Genomic DNA, 17,370 nt, shown 5'->3' on the forward strand with positions numbered 1-17,370 from the left:
GCAACAATTATATCGATAACGTAAGAAATTATACAATTCAGGCAAAGTTTGAACCGTAAGGCTGAAAATAAAATGACATCTAAATAAAAGTTAAAAATCTCACACTACCAGGTTATACTCCAGCAGATTTAGTTGAAAGTACGATACTGATATTGTGTGATTTCTAACTTTGTCCACCCCACTTCAACAAGATCCTCATCAGATCTAAATAAAACACCTCGGTCTTTTCTGGGGAATGGAGAATATTTAACACAAATTACTTTTTTTCGGAAAGATTACAGTTGAAAATTCAAACAGCACATGGCCTTTATATCAGCTGTTTTGCTGAGAGTTTAATACATGGAACTGTTTGTCGACAGCCAGCTTGTTTTCTCCCTCTTTTTCCCCTGGACGGTGTTTTTTTTAAATTTCCTTTTTCTTGGCCGCGTTTCCACGGGCGGTAGGTGTTTGGCTGTGGCGCCGGGCATCTGTGCAGGGAGAGCGGCCAAGCAGTGACGCGAGAGCGGTGGGTGTGGAAGAGGGGAGGAGATCCCTCAGTCTCCCAATAAAACCCAGGCTGGAGGCTCCTGTAGTTGAATGAACTGCGAGCCGCGGCATTAGCAGCTTGTCACTAACTGAGAGAGACAAGTGCATCAGCGAGAAAACTGCACTTTGACAGACAGACAGATATATTGCACTGTCCCTGTGCAGATCTCGACTGGTACGCACTGTAGTAGATCCGAACCGACCAGGGGTGAGAAATAAAAACATTTTCTTCCCCCCCCCCCTCTCCAAACTTTCCTTCAGCAACGAAGTGGAACCTGACGCCGCTGAAATTGACCTGAAATTAAACAGACAGCTGGGTGACACGTCTTAGGCGACTGTTTTTATATTGTAGATATAGAGTTTGTTTATGTTTAAAAAGTTTTAAAGTAAATAGAGAGCAGGAAAGGGAGTTTTTGTTGTTGACTGTTTTATTTTGTTAAAGAAGATGGAAATACTTGTGTTTCTGACCATTTTATTCTGCACAGTGGCTGGGGTAAGTGTTATGAAGTGCTTTCTTTAATTATTCGCTACAACTGATGTGTATTCGAATGTAATTATTTTTTCTGTGTGGATGCTTGAAATGTTCCTGATTATCACTAAGGGAGCAGATCCTGTGATCTGCATGCGGCTCATAGACAAGCTCATGAATCTGCCAACTGGCTTAAACCCTCTTTGCAGTTTTAGTTGGTTACAGGTTGTGTTAAAATATTTGCCTCCAAGTTTTCCTTTGCCAACCCTGGTCATCTTGAGATGGTCACAAAGAACTTGCTTAAAGTACATTTCAGACTTTCGACTGTTTTAAACTGGGAAGGGGGGTGTTACTGATTTGCAGGCTTTTCACCTTTGTCACAGTGGGCACTACTCTAACGGGTCCAAGACCCACTCCACAGACATTCCTGCACTGATAGGACAGTTGCCCCAGAGGAGATATTGTGTATCTGATCAGAGGTGAAACTGTCAGGTGAATGTTAAAGATCTCACTGCACTATCTCACTGCCAACTTCCCCTCATGTTCCTGGTCAGTGTTTATCATTGAACCACTGGTCAGGCAGCATCTGAGGAATAGGAGAATTGATGGTTTGAGTATAAGCTCTTCATCAGGAATGTGAAGGGCTTATGCCTGAAACATCGACTCTTCTGCTCCTTGGTTGCTGCCTGACAGGCTGCGCTTTTCCAGCATCCGATCACTTTCTCCTATCATTGAACCACCCTCAGGGGAAACACTTTATCTGGTAGTTATCTGATGGCCATGTGTGGGAGCTTGCTGTCCCACTTGCTACATCTACACTTTGAATTCCTGGATTGGCTGATGTGTCTCAGGTTGTGAACAGCACTGTAGAAGTCTGTCTTTTCATAACAAGGATGGCCATAAGTCAGGGCACTTTGTCACCGGGAGACTGTGCATGTACAACCTTTGTACTTATCACTGGGGATTCATCTCATCTCCTTGTGATCTTGGAAAATCAGTAGCATTTCCATACTTCATCGCTCCTCTTTCCCCCAGAGATATTTGCCCCCTCCCCCGCCCCCATCCTGCCCACTGCCCTGCTGCTCTGATTCCCACCTTCTGAAGGAGTCAGCCCCTGGGGACGTTGTGGTGGGTGACGTTGTGCTGATTGGCTGAGCCCAAGGCACGGGGATAACCCTGAGTACAGGACAGATGGGAATGAGGATGGAGGGAGGTGGGCTCCACTTACGCACCAGACTCCCTGCCACCTTGCTGCAGAACCCTATTAGTAAGGAGGGTACTTTCGTTTCTATAGCGCCTTTTGACAACCTCAGGGAATCCAGTGGTGCCTCCACAGTCAATGACGTGGTTCATGGAGTGTCCGTAATGTGGGAAATTTATGAATTAGCTCAATACAAACAGCAATGTGATAATGATCAGATTATCTACATTGGTGACGTGGACTGCAGGATTGGCCCAGTCGCTAGAGAGATCTTCCTCAGTATGTGCCAACTGTCAGCCTGGATTTTACACACAACTCCCTGGAACTCACCGGGAGAGCCACTCATTCAGCGACAGCTGGCTTTCACAAAGCCTGCCAAAATGCAGGCTCCAACAAGCTTACCTTTAGTTAGCTTGGCCAGTCAGGCACACTTCCCCCACCCTAGCTCTCCTCACATCAACCAATATCCTCTTTCTCGGGGGAGGGGGGAATCACAACATCTGAAAAAACCTGGGAGGGGACAAACCTTCAGTTCAGCGTTCCCTCTGCAAGGCAGGAGACTTGGAGCTCAGTCCCCAGCTCTCGGGACATTAGCTCTGAACTCAGGGTCTCTATCCATAGATCCTCCTGCCTTGTGGGTGTATGTCACCCACTGTCCCCAACCCTTGGCCACGAAAGGAGGCAGTGTGGGCCACAAAGCCTCCTCCCCATATAGAATAAGCCATCCAGTATAGAGATAGGATAGGCAGTGTCATAGTGGTAATGCCAATAGGCTAGGAAGCCAGAGGCTCTGGCTATTCTATCGAGGACACAGGTTCAAATCCGACTGCAGCAGCTGGTGGAATTAACAAATCTGGAATTTAAAGCTTGTCTCAAGTGATGGTAACCATGACAACTATCTACTGTTGTCGGAAGACCCTATTGAGATCTTGCCTAGTCTGAGTCCATACCCACGGACCTGGGTGACTCTTAGCTACCCTTTGAAGTTGCCCAGCATTCAGTTCAAGGGCAATTGGGGATGGGCAAAAAAAAATGATGCCCCACATCCCCTGAAAGATTAAAGAACTCTACTAACTGCATTTATGCTGCAGTTAATGATGTGAAAGCAGCGAAGGTGTCTCACAGACATATCGATGAATTAAATTGGACCTGTGCCACATGGTGAGATACGAGAGACAGCTGATCGAAAAGTTGGTCAATGTTTTCGGTTTTGGTGAGTGACATAAAGGGGAAGAGAGAGGTCAGGGAGGAAAGTTTAGAGCCTAGGCAGTAATGACAGGAATGATGAGGTGAGACTGCACTCTGCCAAAGTATGACTGATACACGAGGTTGTCTGTATTTTTCACCAGTTCATCCTGATTGACCATGGTGAGGAGCAGTATGTATTGGTGGCAATGATAAATCATGATGTGGTATTCTTGCAGGCTAGTGTTTATGTCACAAATGACCTATGTTCACCGTAAATACTTTCGGTCCCAGTTTCACAAGGAAATTTGGGATAGTTCTTAAAGATGGGCTTTCCTATCTACCCAGACTGTATATCTATTTGGAAAAGAGGGTAGGCTATGTATACTTCAGTCCGCAATGCTGCAGGGAACATAAGGTGGGAGATCTTGGCACCTATCAGAGAGGAGATGATGTTTGCCACATTGTCCCAGGTCGAGGTGAAGTAGCAGTTGGAGAGGTGAAAGGTCAGTAATCAGCTGACAGCAGCAAGCTTTCCTGTCGCAGTTAACTCTCCCAACAAGCAGCTTGTCTATTGGATCCTTCCCTTGTACACTTCTTCAGTTCAGAATGTGGTTAGATTTTTTTTTACAAAAAATGAACACAAGTTAGATTGAAATTTAACAAATAGCAATAAACCTAAAGAGAAATTGACAAAAGAATGACTATGATTTGGTGGTGACGGTCCAAACATGATGAAAATATTTCTTAAAGAATTTGAAATTGTATTATTGGACTTTATCCTTGTGGTTGACGAGTCACTCCAGTGATCCACACATAGGAACGAAGGGTAAGCTTAGGCCATGTGATCCCTTGAGCGAGCTGCATCATTCAGTAAGATCATGGCTGATCTGATTGCAGCCTCAACCCCAGATTGTGTGCTTGCTATAAGCCTTTATTTCCTTGTCAATCAAAAATCTATCCAACTGAGCCTTAAAAATATTCAATGACCCTCGGCTCCACTGCTGTCTGAGGAAGAGAATTCCACTGACTCATTGAGAGAAAAAAAAATTCTCCACATCTCCACCTTAATGGGGAAATCCCTTATTTTTAACCAGCTATTTTTAATCTTGACTCTCACATGATCAGAAACATCTTTTTAGCGCCACCCTGTCAACCGGCATTTTGGTATAATCCTTGCATGATGAAAAGTTGATGCCTAATTCAGTCTCACAGTCCGTGAGCTGATGTTGCAAAAATGTAGTCAGCGCTTGAAGAGCATCATTTGCCTAGACCTGTCGGGGTTAAAAACTTGCGGGCAACTCCGCAGCAGAAAACGTCTTGTAATTGTGAGTGGTTGTAATGAAGTGCCCTGGTGATCATTGACATTGGCATGAGTGAACAACCTGTTTCAGGGCTGTGCTGAGCCAATTTTCTGAAAGGACTGTCCTGCGCAAACAGTGTCAAGACCATTCAGGGATCGGGGTTAGGTGTTGGGGGTAGGGGGGAGGGGATGTGGGATGGGGGTAAGGACAGGATTTGACAGAGTTACCCCCACCATCCCTGCGCAATATTATTTCCCGGTGTAGAGGTACACCCTATAGCAAGACCAAACTCCGTAACAGAGGCAATATTGAGAGAATTGTCTTGAGCAGACATCGTACAGTGCTACTACAAAGAACAGCAGGGGTGTTCTGGTCTCTCACTAATATTTATCCCATGACCACAGTCACTAAACCACCAGTGACTCACATATCTCACTACTGTTTCTGGGATCATAGTGCAGGATGGGATATTTTTAATCAACCTGTTCAGAAATGTTCTTACACATTTCTGGAGCAGATGGGATTTGAACACAAGACTCTGTGCTCAGGGTTAGACGCGCTCCCACTGTGCCACTGGATGGGATATTAAGTTGCACGCTATACTGTCTCGATGGAGAAACGACAGAAGAATGAAGTGTCACAGAAATACTAGCTCTGTAACAAGTGGCCACACTGAATCCTTGTGGGCACCCACTGAGATGTTGCGGAGTTTCTTTTAAAGCATTGCTCAGTGTCCGATACTCCCCTCCCTCCCACATCCCCCGTCCGTCTACCTGGTTGACAGAAGTAGGGTAAGCAATAAATTCGCTGAAAATGTGTTGCTGGAAAAGCGCAGCAGGTCAGGCAGCATCCAAGGAGCAGGAGAATCGACGTTTCAGGCATGAGCCCTTCTTCAGGAATGAGGAGAGTGTGTCAAGCAGGTTAAGATTAAAAGGTAGGGAGGAGGGACTTGGGGAAGGGGCATTGGAAATGCGATAGGTGGAAGGAGGTTAAGGTGAGGGTGATAGGCCAGGGTGTGGGTAGGGGCGGAGAGGTCAGGAAGAAGATTGCAGGTCAGGAAGGTGGTGCTGAGTTCGAGGATGGGACTGAGACAAGGTGGGGGGAGGGGAAATGAGGAAACTGGAGAACCTGACCTGCTGTGCTTTTCCAGCAACACATTTTCAGCTCTGATCTCCAGCATCTGCAGTCCTCACTTTCTCCTAAGCAATTAATTCGACTTTGGTATTGGGACCACTGCAGAGATCCCCCACTGTCCAGTGACTCTGTAAAGGACATGAGATTGCAAGGGTGGTAAATACCTTTATCTTTATTTTCCCACTTTTGCTTCCTCAGTCAGTTTAAAAAAAAGATTATTTCATAATGGTTCACCCAAAGACTTTCAATGGTGCCACCATTTACACAAACTGCATTCAACAAAATATGTCCAAAGAATGCTTCCTTCGGAGACAGGGATGATATTTGAAAACATTACGGTGTATTCTGTACAAACACATACACACTCACATGCACATTCTGATATGTCAGAACATCACTGCTGCACAGTGTCAGGTGCTGAGGATAACTCTCTCATTCTGCAATGCACCACCAAACTCCTCTAAACTGCAATACCACACCATCCACTTTCCCTGATGGTTTTGCAATTCCCTATTTCAAGGTGTGGGCATGATAAGTTACTCTGCCCCATCTCCCACATTATTCTGTTGTCCAGCCCAGTGACCTGAACCTCAACCTGAGCTACAAATCTTCTCAAAAATTGCATGCACTGTTTTAATCACATGTTGCTTAGCATATTGTGCATACTTTTGTATTTTGGTAATTTATTTAGTTTTATTACACACAATTTACTATTTTCAATATTAATCTGTAAATAATGAGGGGTGCCTAATATTGTAATGGACATATTGTCTCTGCCCTTGCCCTATTAGGAACACATCTAAAGCTTTGATTAGATTCCAGCCTGGAACTCATTCCTGGGTATCTGACATTCTAGATATAGATTCTCCCAACTCCTCAAATAGATACCAGCCTGTAATTATCTCTGTTTATTCTATATATAAAACACTTAAACCTCTTGATTAGATTCTAATCTGTAACTCAATCTCTCCGATTATGAAGTTTTTTTTAAAATTCACTGAGGAGATGTGGGTGTGGCTGACTGGGCTAGCGTTTGTTGAAATGAATAAGAAAATGATAAATGAATAATGGTCTGCGGTTGGACCCAGTCCAACTGAGATCTTCAATAATGTCCAAATGTCATCTCCACATTTCTGACCTGCTGAAAGCCTGGTGCTGATTGAAATGGCACGCAGTCTGCTAAGCTCATGAGCTACTTGGCCATGATCACCAAGGTGGCCAGTCGAGGGAGATGGTAGGCATCAGGGGGCTGACTGGTGTTTATTTTTTCTTTTTTTTTTTTCTTTTCTTTTTCCAGTTCTGAGTTAACAGAACCCCTGACACGCCTGCTTATTTTTCTTTTTAAACCCCCACGCTACTGCCTAACTGCGGTAGTGCTTATTTATTCCCCCACACCCATTTTGTGTGTGTGCAGGTGTGAGACACAGTGAAAGAAACAAGGTGCATGAACCTTTTATTCAGTTTCCACCACCAGGAAGAAAGGTAACACCCAGGTAGCCAGTGACCAGCAGTGCCCTGGACATGCTGTGTGATCAAACAGTGAAGGGGAGGACAGGGGTTAAATCAAAACAGAATTGGATGGGGAAATAATGCACTCCACTTCCTGCGGCGCCCACCTCTCTCTGAACAACTCCAGGGTGTTGGTGGACACCGCGTGCTCCTTCTCCAAGGACACCCGGGCTCTAACGTAACCCCGGAAGAGGGGCAGGCAGTCGGCCCTAACGACCCTCTCCACGGCCCGCTGCCTCGACCTGTTTATGGCCAGTTTGGCCAGGCCCAGGAGCAGACTCACGAGGAGGTCTTCAGACCCGCCCTCCCTCCTCCGTACCGGGTGCCCACTGACTGGTATTTATCTTACCCCTATCCAGGTGGAGATTGGCTGTGGGCCACAATGCCACTGTCCTGATGTCCCTCCACGTTGCGCCCCAGGCAACAGCTTGGTGATGGACGGCTGTAACTGCTGCAGAGTGTGTGCCCGGCAGTTTAACCAGGACTGCAGCACCATGGAGCCCTGCGACCACATCAAGGGGCTGGAGTGTAACTTTGGCTCCGGTGACACCGCCAAGCGGGGGATCTGCCGAGGTAAGCTGAATATTGCAGCAAAGAGGTGGGAGGTTGAGCAGAAAAAGCCATCTTCTTGTTCATGGGCAATGGAGGCCATGAGTGGTCCCAGTCATCCAAAGGTGAATCTTTGACCATGAATAACCCTTGTTCACATTAGGAATCCTCATGGATTTTAATCATCCATAATAACTCTTGTAATGATTAGAAACCTAGAATAGATAACCTTTGTACTTATTAGTAATTAGTAGAAAAACTCCCTATCACCAGAAGAAACTAGACCCTCCCACCATATGTCTCCCCCAAGTTATTAATAGTTTGTCATAAGCCTTATGGTTATTTTTAATTGTCAGTAATCCTCAGAACTTTTTTGGGGTTTATTTGCATAGCAACACCGACAGTGCACAACGTTGGGGAGATCATTACACCTCTGTAATGGTTAGCACAGATAGAGAACATTCACCCCATCATGTCCATTCTGATTCTTTGCCAACGTGGTCCAATAGTAATCCTCCAGCTCCTCGTTCTTCACATAGCCCAGAATTACTCACCTACTTCTGTTGTTTATACATTGCGAACATTGTGCAGGGGTACGGAGGAGGGCATCGCAAAAGAACCTGACATGTAAAAGGGAAATAAATGAGGAATTTGAATCCTGGGGTCATAGAACTATCAAAGGAAAGGAAAAGAACACCATAATCCCATAGGGCTGCTCTCTCATTAGGGAGAGAGACAACTGGTGATGGATTGCCACACCTCAGGTGAGGGGAGAGGTTGAGAAGAAGAGGCCTTCATGGTAACCTAGGCCGATGCAGGAATTGAATCCACACTGTTGACATCACAAACCAACTGACCAGCCAACTGAACTAACTAACACCCTGCATCAACCTATATAGTGTAGAAAAAGGCCTTTTAGCCCATCATGCCTGTACCAACTCTTTTAAAAAGATATCAATTCGTCTTACTTAGCTGCTGTATCGCAGCCCTGTAAATCTTTTCTTTTCAAGTACAGATCCAACTGCTTTTTCAAAGTTTCTGTTCTGTTGGTGTAGACCACACTCTCAGGCAGTGCATTCCAGACCATAACAAATTGGTGGCTTTTCCTGAAGACCTGTACATTTAGACATTTCTGTTGCTTCTTGAGGACTCCACATTGCTCATTTCTTTTTCCTCTCTCTCTTTTCGATGCCGAAGCCAAATCTGAAGGAATGCCTTGTGACTTTGGTGGGAACATTTACCAGAACGGGGAGAACTTTCAGCCCAACTGCAAGCACCAGTGTACCTGTATAGATGGAGTGGTGGGCTGTTTGCCCCTCTGTCCCCAGGAGCTCTCTCTGCCACCCATGGATTGCGCCAAGCCTCGGCTGGTCAAGATACCGGGACAGTGCTGTGAGGAATGGGCCTGCGACACCAACCATATCGGTGAAGACTCTGGTGATAGCAACGAGGAAGGAGAGGACTCTATGAGCTGCGAAGAGGACGAAGACCAACCAGACGCAGAACCGCTCTCGAGCAACGAGCTCACTGACTTGGTCAGAGGTGGCCTGAAAATTGAACCAGGTACGAGTTCAATCATTTATTCACAAGTAAATTCGTTCCTTCCAATATTCTTTCTTAACAGACAAACTGGCCACTTCCTGATTACTGCTTTTACTGACCAGTGTGGAACTGGGCTATTTGTAGCTGAAAGACCCTGGGATCAGGCTTCGGGGCCTTTCCCCATGCTGGGAGGAAGTGCAGATGCTACACTGGGGCCTACTAGGGGAGGGAAGATGACCAATTAGAATGGCCTCTACTGATCACATGATCACAAAAGAGCTAAGAAATCAGACTAGAACTGGGTCATTGCTCTGCTATTCAGTGAGATCTGATCTGGTTGTGGCCTGAAAGTTTGCTTTTCTGCATGCCTCATAAAAACCCTTGACTGCCTTTTGGATCAAAAATCTATCTAATCCTACCTATTCCACCCAGTCTCCACTTGGGACAGAGAATTCCAAGGATTAATTGAAAGAGGAAATTCCTCCTTACCTTTTTTGAAATTCTTCCCCTTCATTTTAAGCTTCCACACAAAAGGAGATATTGTCTCAGCATCTACCCTGTCAAATCCCCTCAGAATCTTTATATATTTCAATTAGTACACCACTCATTCTTCTAAACATTAATGAGTTCAAAGTTTGTGAGAAGATTTGTAGCTCGGGTGCTCGTTGTTGTGGTTCTGTTTGCCAAGCTGGGAATTTGTGTTGCAGACATTTCGTCCCCTGTCTAGGTGACATCCTCAGTGCTTGGGACCCTCCTGTGAAGCGCTTCTGTGATCTTTCCTCCAGCATTTATAGTGATTGGTATCTGCCGCTTCCGATTGTCAGTTCCAGCTGTCCACTGCAGTGGCCAGTATATTGGGTCCAGGTCGATGTGTTTATTGATTGAATCTGTGGATGAGTGCCATGCCTCTGTGAATTCCCTGGCTGTTCTCTGTTTGGCTTGTCCTATAATAGTAGTGTTGTCCCAGTTGAATTCATGTTGCTTGTCATCTGAGTGTGTGGCTACTAAGGATAGCTTGACGTGTTGTTTCATGGCTAGTTGGTGTTCATGGATGCGGATGATTAGCTGTCTTCCTGTTTGTCCTATGTAGTGTTTTGTGCAGTCCTTGCATGGGATTTTGTACACTACATTGGTTTTGCTCGTGGTGGGTCTCGGGTCCTTCATCCTGGTGAGTTGTTGTCTGAGAGTGGCTGTTGGTTTGTGTGCTGTTATGAGTCCTAGTGGTCTCCGTAGTCTGGCTGTCAGTTCGGAAATGCTCCTGATGTATGGTAGTGTGGCTAGTCCTTTGGGTTGCGGCATGTCCTCGTTCCGTTGTCTTTCCCTTAGGCATCTGTTGATGAAATTGCAGGGGTATCCGTTTTTGGCGAATATATTGTATAGGTGTTCTTCCTCTTTTTGCAGTTCTGGTGTACTGCAGTGTGTTGTGGCCCTTTTGAACAGTATCTTGATGCAACCTCTTTTGTGTGTGTGTTGGGGTAATGAGTAATGGGCAAGCCACTCCACCTTTTCTCACAAGGTAACCATAGAATTACTACAGTTTGGAAGCAGGTCATTCGGCCTATCAAGTCAACATTGATCCTCCAAAGAGCATCTTGTTCAGACCCACCCTTCTCCCTGTCACCCTGTTTTTCCCATTGGCCAATCCACCTAACCTGCACATCTTTGGATTGTGGGAGGAAAACAGAGTACCTGGAGAAAACCCAAACAGACACCGGGAGAATGTGCAAACACCACACATTCAGTCACCTGAGGGTGGTATCTAACCTGGGTCCCTGGTGCTGTGAGGCAGCAGTACTAATCACTGAGCCACCGGGCAGTCCTATAGCCCCTTTTGTCCCAGGGATCAATCAATGAACCTCCTCTATCCTCTATCTGATGGAAAATAGTGTGAGTGTTATGAACAGGCTTGACTCTGATGTAGCTGTCCCTCTGGAGGGCTGGTTTGTGAAGTAGAGTAATGCCAACAGCGTGGGTTCAATTCCCACACCAGTTGAGGTCACCATGAGGGTCTCACCTTCACAATCACTCCCCTTGCCTGGTGTGTGGTGTCCCTCAGGTCAAACCACTGCCAGTTGTCTCAATCTCTAATAACCAAAAACTTGGTCAAAGAGGTAGTTTATCTCCATTACTGTTTCATAGGGCTCCAGTGAAATATCTTGGAAGGATGTATTCTGTTAAGGGGGCTATATATAAAAAAAGTCATCCTGGGGATGAATTTCCACATGAATTCCTGAGATTTTAGCTATAACTGTGGGCAGAGGTTCCATGGAAACCTTGGATAAAAATTGTAAATTTTGCTTATTCCCAGGATTTCTCCAGACTGATGGGGGAATGGCCCGACTGGGATATGAGCTGGAATATTAATTTGGTCTGACCGTGACTAGCAGGCACCCATCCCCCGGACGCATCACGGCTTAGTATAGCAACTGCTCTGCTCAGGACCACAAGAAACTACAGAGAGTTGTGAACACCACCCAATCCATCACACAAGATGGATTCCATCCACTGACTCCATCGACACTTCCCACTGCCTTGGGGAAGCAGCCAACATCATCATCATCATCATCATCATCAAAGACCCCTCCCACCCCAGTTATAATCTCTTCTAGCCTCTTCTATCAGGCAGAAGATACAAAAGCTTAAATAAATGTATAAACAGGTTCAAAACCAGCTTCTTCCCCGCCATTATTAGACTTCTGAATGGACCTCTCACATTTTAAATTTAATGTTTACTTCTCCCTTTTGTGCGCCTTCTCTGAAGCTATAGCATTGTATTCCTCACTCTGTTCTCTTATATTGTATGGCTTGATCTGCACGCAAAACAAAACTTTTCACTGTACCTAAGTACATGTGCTGTGATTTTGCTTTATTATTGTCACCTCGGGGAAGGTCAGTCTGTTGTTGACGAAGGCTTGTTTCTTTCTACAGCCTGGAGGATGCAGGCCCATAATGGCAATGCCAAGTCAAAGTGCCTGGTCCAGACCACAGCTTGGTCACAGTGCTCCAAGACCTGTGGCATCGGCATCTCAACCAGAGTGACCAGCGACAACCCCCAGTGCAAACTGATGAAAGAGACCCGCCTCTGTCAACTCCGGCCCTGCAACCTGACACTCAACACCAACCTCAAGGTACAGTTTGCTGGGAGTCACATTGTAGATTAAACTAGAATCCCTACAGTATGGAAACAGGCTATTCGGCCAACAAGTGCACGCCGACCTCCGAACAGTAACCCACCCAGACCTATTCCCCCTACTCTATATTTATCCCAGACTGATGCACCTAACACTATCGGCAATTTAGCATAGCTAATTCACCTAACCTGCACATCTTTGGATTGTGGGAGGAAACCCACACAGAAGCGGGGAGAATGTGGAAACTCCACACACAGTCGCCCGAGGCTGGAATCAAACCCAGGTCCCTGACTCTGTGAGGCAGCAGTGCTAACAACTGAGCCACCGTGTTGCTCACAATGGACCCATTCCCCTACCCTATATTTACTCCTGACTAATGCATCTAACCTACACACCCCTGACCACTATGGGCAATTCATCTAACCTGCACATCTCTGGACTGTGGGAGGAAACCGGAGCACCCGAAGGAAACCCACGCAGACACGGGGAGAATGTGCAAACTCCCAACAGACAGTCACTCGAGGCTGGAATTGAACCCGGGTCCCTGGCATTGTAAAACAGCAGTGCTAATCACAGAGCCACCATACCATTGAGTGTAGTCACTGCATCAATGCAGGAGGGGTTTGGATAGAGTAGGCAGTGATTCATGAAGGCAGCTCATTACCATCTTCTCGAGCAACCAGGGAACGGGCAATAAATTCTGGGCCAGCCAGCAATGCCCATGTCCCACAAGTGAATTAAAAAGAGCAGAGTAAAAGGTTTTCCCATCATTGAGGATGACACAGATTAATCTAATGAAAATTGCCATCTGAGGAAAATGAGGCAGTGTCCAGATTGCAGTGGAGACTGAATTGATTGACAAATTCAAGACAGAAATAGATATGTTTCTGATGAAATGCAGGATAAAGGGCAATGGAGAACAGACAGGAAGGTAGAGTTGAGACCAGAATAAGATCAGCCAGGATTATGTTAAATGGCAGAGGGGACTGAAATGCCTACTCCCGCACCTAATTCCTATGTTAGTGGAAGGTCCGCAGGAAAAGAAATGTCCCCCACATTGGTTTGGATAGGAATGCACTGCCTGAGGGTAGACCTGTCCCTAGAGAGACTGGGAGTATATAACACAGTGCAGACTTCCCCAAGGTAGGGGCAGCTGAAGGTTTCAAAAGAGAAACAATCATTCTTTTGAAAAGGAAACCTTTGCAGAAACCCAAGAAAGAGGCTGATGTTACCTGACTTATTGTTCAGATAGACAACATGATCCCAATTGGACGTAGGGCCTTCTTCTGTAATGTAACCATTCAATGAATCAATGGAACACAGCAGCAAAGTTATGCCCTCCAGCAGGATCCCATAAGCACCAATGTAGTATATAACTAGATGTTAATGTGGACTGAAAAATCAAGATTGGCAAGGCCACCAGGGATAGCTCCTGGCATCTTTGAAGTCTACTTGAGGGACAGGTATTGAGTCAGTTTAACAGCTTCTCCAAAGAACACTACCTCTCACAGTGCAGATCTCCCTCAGCACTGCCCTTGAACGTGTCTAGATTTTGTGTTCACACATTCTAGAGTGAGACTTGAACCTCCAGTCTTATAAAGAAGAATGGTGGGGGGTGGGGGGGGAGGCGGGAGGAGTCTCAGAAAGCTACAAACTTCTAACAGGACTGGACAGTATCAACACGGGAAGGATGTTCCCGATGACCAGGAAGTGCAGAAGCAGGGGTCACAGTTTAAGGATTTGTGGTGCTCAGACATGAGGAGCAAGTTCTTTAAGCAGGTGAGCTTGTAGAATGCTCTGTCACAGAAAGGACAAAACATTGACTGTTGTCAAGAAGGAGTTAGATCCAGCTCTTAGGTTAGGGCTAAATGGATCAAAGGGCATGGGGAGAATGTGGGAATAGGGGACTGGGTTGGATGATCAGCTGTAATCATAGTGAATTGCAACCCACAACACGTAGACTGCAGTGGTTCACCACCACCTTCTCAAGGGGCACCCTAGGGACAGATAATAACTGCTGGCCCCATGTCCAATGAATGAATTAAATAAAAGAGCATGGTGGTACAGGTACAAAATGGTGAATGGCCTACACTTGCTCTGATTTTCTGTGTTTCAGCGACCAAGAGGTGAAAGTGCGACCAACTTAGTGTTCCTTAACACCCAGCGCCTGTGCAATGTTGTTGGCATTTGGAGATTGAATGGAATTATTTAATATTAGTCCCATGAATGTCCATATTCTGCATCCGTTAAATATACACAAGTACCATGCTATGCAGCATTGTTACAAGGGGCTGTGGGGAGGGGGAGGTGGGGTGTCTTTGTTGTGTTTTGCATTTATCACAAGATGGCCTCCCATTTCCTCATTTGACAGAAAGGCAAGAAATGTTTGAGAATGAAGAAGGCCAAGGAGCCCGTGCGGTTGACCTACGCCGGATGTACCAGCGTGAGGCAGTATAAGCCCCGTTGGTGTGGCACCTGCACTGACAGCCGCTGCTGCGTCCCTTCAGAAACCCGCACCATCCCCGTGCGCTTCCGCTGCGAGGACGGGGAGACCTTCACCAAGAGGATGATGTGGACCAACAAGTGCCGGTGCCTCTACAACTGCCCGTACCAGAATGAGATCTCCTACCCTCACTACATGCTCCACAATGACATCCACAAGTTTTCTGAGTAAATGTGGCGGAGGCGGGACTCGTGAGAAAAGCAGAGATTCTGCATCGTCGAGACCGGCGGCCATTTGCTGTACCTAGTAGTTCACTTTTTCTGACTGTTCATGTCTACACTGGCAACCACACCAGTTCCAGTTCAGTGGCCTGCTTCACCAACCACAAAGGCCAGACTGACTTTTCATTCACAGCATTGGCTGTTTGGGGCACATTTGAACTTCTGGATGTAAATGCTGGTGATGGCTATCTGTGTCTGCCTTCTGACCTTGATTTCCAGTTGTCCACACACAGTACATCTCCTGTAGCTCTTGGACTCTCCTCTGCAAGGGTCCTATTGACAACACGTCATTTCCTTGAAAACTAACTAACCTTTTAAACCCAAAGACTACATAATTTGAAATGGGTCCAAGAAAAGTGAGCGATTCTCAATTCACAGGATGTACTTTAAAATTTGCACCTCTGAAAATTAAGTTCAAGAAGGTGGGACAAAGAATGCAGACAAATTCCATCTATCCAGCCAGTGTTAATCTTTAACCTTTAGTTGAACAGGTTGGTTTATGACTAGTATCTCTTCTATGCCAGTTTTCCGGCTTGGTTTAGAACAGATCAAATTAACTGTAACAAGAAACAATTCACATTGACATTTCTTCCTTATCTAATTTAATCAGAGTTAATGTGGTTTTATATTATATATATATATAGTTGCAAATGAAATTTTAATGTTATTTAAGGCTTTTGGACATAGTTTATTTCCACAGGTGAAAATGGGATGAGGACTGAGGTATCTGAATGTAATGCAGACTAATAAGTTCCTGAATTGTGACTTGTTTTCGTTTCTGCTATGGTACTGTCTTAAAAACATCTCAAAAACATCTGAAAAAGTGATTTATCTTTAAGGAGGCTGAAAAGATCCTTCTTCAAAAGGCTCTAAGATGGCTGCCTTCAAGCGATTTTTTTTTTTTTTTTTTTTTTTTTTTTAATTATTTTTTTATTATTTTTTTTTAAATTACAGCTGTCTCTCAGGAGGCTCTCAATGACTAGCTCTCCGGCAGCTTAAGATGGCTGACTTACTGAGGCCTTACTTTCAACTTGCATTTTGAATTTTACAACTTCTTCTGAAACTGTGTCCAATGTCACTGACAATTTCTGGTAGCTATTAAGACATTCTGCCATGGCACTTCTGATTGAGCTAATGGAAACTGTATCAGATGGAGAACTGGGGTCTGACTAGTTTCCAAATGACATGTTCTGCTGGCAACGATTGGCACAGTTGGGACAATGAAGGAAAGAGTGAGAAAACCTGAGCTCCAACACTTAGATATCTCTTTTAAAACGGTAGATTTGTCCATGAATCTTTTGGTTCTTCTTGTTTGACCATACGGATGTATACACACACACTCTCAGACGTGCACACAATCTCACACGTATATATACACACACACACTCTCACACATACGCACGTGTGCACATTCTCACACACATACACATGCACGTACACATTCACATGCACAAACTCCCATACGAGTACACACACACACATGCAGATACACACACTCACACACCCCCAATGGATTCAGACCAACAACTCATTTTACTCCATTTTGTGCTGCATTGATGTTATTGTATTTGAGCACAACCCACTACGTTAACACAGTAACTGAGCTGCTGGCCTGGTTAGGAGATATGACTACACTGATTCAAAGCTTCTTCCTATAAGCCTGTGTTCCAGCACTTAGTGTGAGAGGAGTGTGCATTTATAGGTGGGATATCAGCATACTGCATACCTTGATCTTCACATCAAATGGTGCTTTATCTCCCAGACAATTTGAGGGACTACTAGGACCCCTGGTGATCACTTGTGCATGAATTTAGTGGTTTCTTGTAATTTTTGAGACTTTCCCACTATTCCCCCACCCACCCCATTGCCGATGGCTGACATGAAGGCAGCAGAAAGGTTTCAATGGGGCATGGATACAGGAAAATGATTCCTTCCAGTGGTGGAATCAAGAATAAACTGAAACAATCTTAAAGTTACAGCTAGGCCATTCAGGAGGGAAACCCAAAAGGCTTCAGAATCCTGGAAAAACCTGACATAACAGGCCATGAGCATCAAATCAACTGGACCTTCCAAGGTTATGGGTCACAGATTTTTGTT

The 17,370-nt window shown here is 45.3% G+C and overlaps 1 protein-coding gene across 1 annotated transcript; it reads left to right on the top strand.

Annotated features, from left to right (window-relative positions):
• The first annotated feature begins 596 nt into the window (after window positions 1–596).
• On the top strand, window positions 597–16,160 carry ccn1l1 (cellular communication network factor 1, like 1). Its single transcript, XM_072566382.1, has 5 exons — window positions 597–1,018; window positions 7,687–7,900; window positions 9,074–9,439; window positions 12,347–12,546; window positions 14,921–16,160. The coding sequence occupies exons 1-5, from the start codon at window positions 971–973 to the stop codon at window positions 15,221–15,223; spliced, it is 1,131 nt and encodes a 376-aa protein (XP_072422483.1). The 5' UTR covers window positions 597–970; the 3' UTR covers window positions 15,224–16,160.
• Window positions 16,161–17,370: the final 1,210 nt, after the last annotated feature.

This window comes from Chiloscyllium punctatum, chromosome 49, assembly GCF_047496795.1.
Source record: "Chiloscyllium punctatum isolate Juve2018m chromosome 49, sChiPun1.3, whole genome shotgun sequence".
NCBI lineage: Eukaryota > Metazoa > Chordata > Chondrichthyes > Orectolobiformes > Hemiscylliidae > Chiloscyllium > Chiloscyllium punctatum.

Excerpts from the sequence above, each read along its gene's own strand:
- ccn1l1 (XM_072566382.1), top strand. The coding sequence starts at position 971 with ATGGAAATACTTGTGTTTCTGACCATTTTATTCTGCACAGTGGCTGGG. Across the intron at positions 1,019-7,686 it reads TATTCTGCACAGTGGCTGGG|GTGGAGATTGGCTGTGGGCC; the intron begins GTAAGTGTTATG and ends ACCCCTATCCAG. Across the intron at positions 7,901-9,073 it reads CAAGCGGGGGATCTGCCGAG|CCAAATCTGAAGGAATGCCT; the intron begins GTAAGCTGAATA and ends TCGATGCCGAAG.